This window comes from Pieris brassicae, chromosome 6, assembly GCF_905147105.1.
Source record: "Pieris brassicae chromosome 6, ilPieBrab1.1, whole genome shotgun sequence".
Lineage (NCBI taxonomy): Eukaryota > Metazoa > Arthropoda > Insecta > Lepidoptera > Pieridae > Pieris > Pieris brassicae.
Window position 1 is genome coordinate 16,622,486 of NC_059670.1, and position 3,782 is coordinate 16,626,267.

The window sequence follows — 3,782 nt, forward strand, 5'->3', positions numbered from 1 at the left end:
AATTACGTTATTAACATATCGTTTCGACTGCTTTACAGCAGTGGAAGGACGTCGTAAATTATCAATTTAAATATATAGTATACGCTAAATCAAAGACAATATTTACAAAAAAATATTCGATGAAAGTACCAATATAGAGTCAACATAAGAATTTGAAGTAAACAATAAATAAACAAAAAACTAATATTAATTGTAAACATCAGGAATTCCATCAAAATATACAAACACGTACATTGCCAATTCACCCCAGAACATAATAACTATAAACTAGTGTATAAATTGTTATATGACTTCACGACTCAAAATTACCAGGAGTAATTTTTTTTTTTTTTTTACTCGTGGAAATGCATTCTGCATACTTTTCCGCGGCGCAACTGCTTATTGCGGAAGCGTTATATGGGACTCGTTATTGAGCATACTAGTGGGGATGTATTAACATTACACGCTTGTCGACTTTCAATGTGACTGTTGCACTCGCCTCTCCAGTACTAACTAATATGAGGTAACTGCTTGTAGCGCCCTAGTAATACCTATTCATAAAAAACAATATAATTGCACTGTTATAACTAGAGTGCTCGCCTGTCTCTTTACATTACAGCGTATCTATCAGAAAGAGATGCAAAGGGAAGAGTGGTTAATTTTTATGAGCCCTCTGGTAGGAAGATGCAAGATCCAAAACTGCAATCTCTTCGTCTTCAATAGGGCCTATGTCAACTCCCTTGGGTTTAATGTCTTGAGATCACCAATTTTAGAAACATGTGCGGACTGAGAATATCAGTCGGTAGAAGCTGTGTACTCCTCTGGCTGATTCTAAGTGTAGGCACAGAATCACAGTCAAAAAAATGGTTAGCGTACATAAGCTTTAGTTCCATTTATATGCGTAATTATTACTAACTCGCACAGTGTAGGAAATCATCGTGAACCATGTCTTATCGACGACGACGTGTGTCAAGCATATACTACTGATCACCACATAATAGATCATTATCATCAGATAATTATCTATAGTTCTACATTTCTTAATAGGTTTTATTTGGTTTACATGGTTATATCTCAATTTTTTCTATAGTAATTGAATTATTCTATTTAAAACAGCGTACACAGCGCAGACATGTTTTTCAATATGTACGTTTAATTTAGTGCTTATTACACGTCATAAACAATATATTTCTTGAGTTTATGGCACCGATTTTGACTTATATCACTGTCTAACCTTTTTATAAATTCCTGTTAATAATTAATACAAATGAGTTACGTGATACGTAGAAGACGTTTTTCAAGGGTAGCAATGAAATCGATTGATGTCACTATATTTTTGTAAATTCTAATGAGTTTTGCTTTGTGTTAAACGGTAATAATAATTATAATTTATTCAATTTAGATAACACAGATTCATTTTACTTAGTACAACTAAAACATTAACTATAGTACCAACATCAACAACAAATAAAAATAAATTAAAAATGAAATAAATAAATAAATGCAAACTATTTTAAAAAAATTGAACTAGTTATGTAATTTTTATAAAATTAACTGTGATAACAAACAATTTCGCATGTTTTCAAATATATAATGTGTACTTTTACTGTGTCTGACTTCTATGCAAGAATTATATCATGTTATTCTCATTATAACCATAACGCATTGTATCCCTATTATACTACAACTAGTTATTTATTACTATTTGACCTTTGATTAAGCATAACGGGTTCGAAATTGAGTGACTAGAGATAAGAAGAGATAATAACCACACTTATTACACATTTGTCATAGTTTATACAAGTGATCCCAATAACAAACGCGCAACAATGACAAATAAATATAAAATTTGCATAATTCTAATTGTTTATTGTACTTTTGTTTGTTCTTATTCAATGCATAATGACAATTGTGATTTGGACGACGCATTAGTTAAAGAAATTGCAAGTTATAAAAATATTACAGACAAAATTATCAAGGATATAAAGAATGAATTAGGATCAAGAATGTATAATTTGTAAGTTTTTTGATTATAGATAAGTTTTGTTATAAAAATAAAGTGTTGGGTTCATTGTAACAGGTTTTCAGAATTTATAGACAAATACGGAGCACGACCATCCGGTAGTAAGATTTTGGAAGATTCAATAGATCACATGGTTAACCTTACTATTGGCTCCGGACTTAACGATGTTACTACCGAAGAAGTAGAGGTATGAAAATACACAAAATACAGGGTCTCTCTTGAAAATAAGAAATATTCTTAGTACAAATCTAATAACTTATTTTGTTGCAGGTACCTCACTGGGTGCGAGGTACTGAGACTTTAGAGATGCTACAACCTCGCTACAAAAAAGTTGCAATTATCGGCCTAGGTCCATCAATTTCTACTCCAAGTGAAGGCATTACGGCTGAATTACTTGTTGTGAAAACTTTCAAAGAACTGGATAGTTTAAATAAAGAAGATGTTCGAGGCAAAATCATTTTGTTTGATGAGCACTATACTTCATATGGGGAAACCGTTATTTACAGGGTTCAAGCTGCATCAAAAGCCGCCCATAAGGGTGCGGTAGCTTCACTTATTCGAAGCGTCACTCCATATTCCTTGTACACCACCCACACTGGCTCCCAACATTATGATGACGATGTCCCTAGAATACCAACAGCAGCAATAACCGTGGAGGATTCGCATTTACTCAGAAGATTGTTCATTCGTAAAAATAAGATTGTTTTGAAATTAAAGATGGAAAGTACGTATGATACGCAAAAATCTCGAAATACGATCATAGATTTAAAAGGAGCTGTAGATCCTGATAAGTATGTTATAGTTTCTGGACATATAGATAGTTGGGATGTCGGTCAGGGTGCAATGGACGATGGTGGTGGTATGATGATAAGTTGGTTTGCTCCGGTCATACTTAACCATTTTCAACTTCATCCTAAAAGAACTGTACGTGCTATTTTATGGACTGCCGAGGAGCCGGGTTTAGTAGGTGCTGCCCAATATTTAAAACGTCATATTAAAGAGCTCGATAAAATAATTTTTATTATGGAATCCGATGAAGGAACGTTTGAGCCATTAGGTTTAGAAGTAGGCGGGTCAAAAGATGCGGTGTGCATAATTGCTGAGATATTGAAATTATTTACACCAATCGATAACTTGAAGGTATCTAAAAATCCTGGTTCCGATATAATACTTTTTATAAATGAAGGGATACCTGGAGCGTCGTTGATGAATAAAAATGATAAATATTTTCGCTATCATCACTCAGAAGCCGATACAATGGATGTGGAGAATATTGATGATGTTGTCAACTGTGCTGCATTTTGGGCTGCTGTATCTTATGTTATTGCTGATATATCCGTTGATATACCTCGCCAATGATTATTTAGTAATACCCTACGAGTAAAATCCTTGTATTATTCTTTTAAAGAAACTAATTAATATGTAAGGCTAAAGACTAAGAATAAATAAGAAGACATAATTTAATATAGAACCTGAGAAGTAATTGCTAAAAAGAAAAACACTTTTGTATCAGAGTACTTTTATACTAAAACCCTACAAACTATTGGAAAAGCACTAAATCACAAATAGTTTAAAGTTAGGAAAAATAATGATAGCGCTTTCTGAAACAGTGCAAAGTTTGGATGCAAAAGCATTCTTGGCGCGGAATTGCACGTTCTAGGAAAAATGTATTTTCAAAACCTTTCAGGTTTCCAATTGATTCGGAATATGTTGCAGAGAGCAAAAACGATGACTTTGATATCTTTGATTCGTGTTTTCAATACTAAGTTTAATATTTTTA

General features: G+C 32.9%; 1 protein-coding gene across 2 annotated transcripts; it reads left to right on the forward strand.

The window, feature by feature from the left end:
- Positions 1-1,767: 1,767 nt before the first annotated feature.
- On the forward strand, positions 1,768-3,782 carry LOC123711092 (carboxypeptidase Q-like). Of its 2 annotated transcripts, none has more exons than XM_045663502.1 (3): positions 1,768-1,996; positions 2,060-2,189; positions 2,273-3,782. In XM_045663502.1, exons 1-3 carry the CDS (start codon positions 1,809-1,811, stop codon positions 3,359-3,361), a joined length of 1,407 nt encoding a protein of 468 aa, XP_045519458.1. In that variant the 5' UTR covers positions 1,768-1,808; the 3' UTR covers positions 3,362-3,782. The 2 variants fall into 2 exon arrangements, with proteins under 2 accessions (XP_045519458.1, XP_045519459.1); XM_045663503.1 differs by having other exon boundaries at positions 2,068-2,189.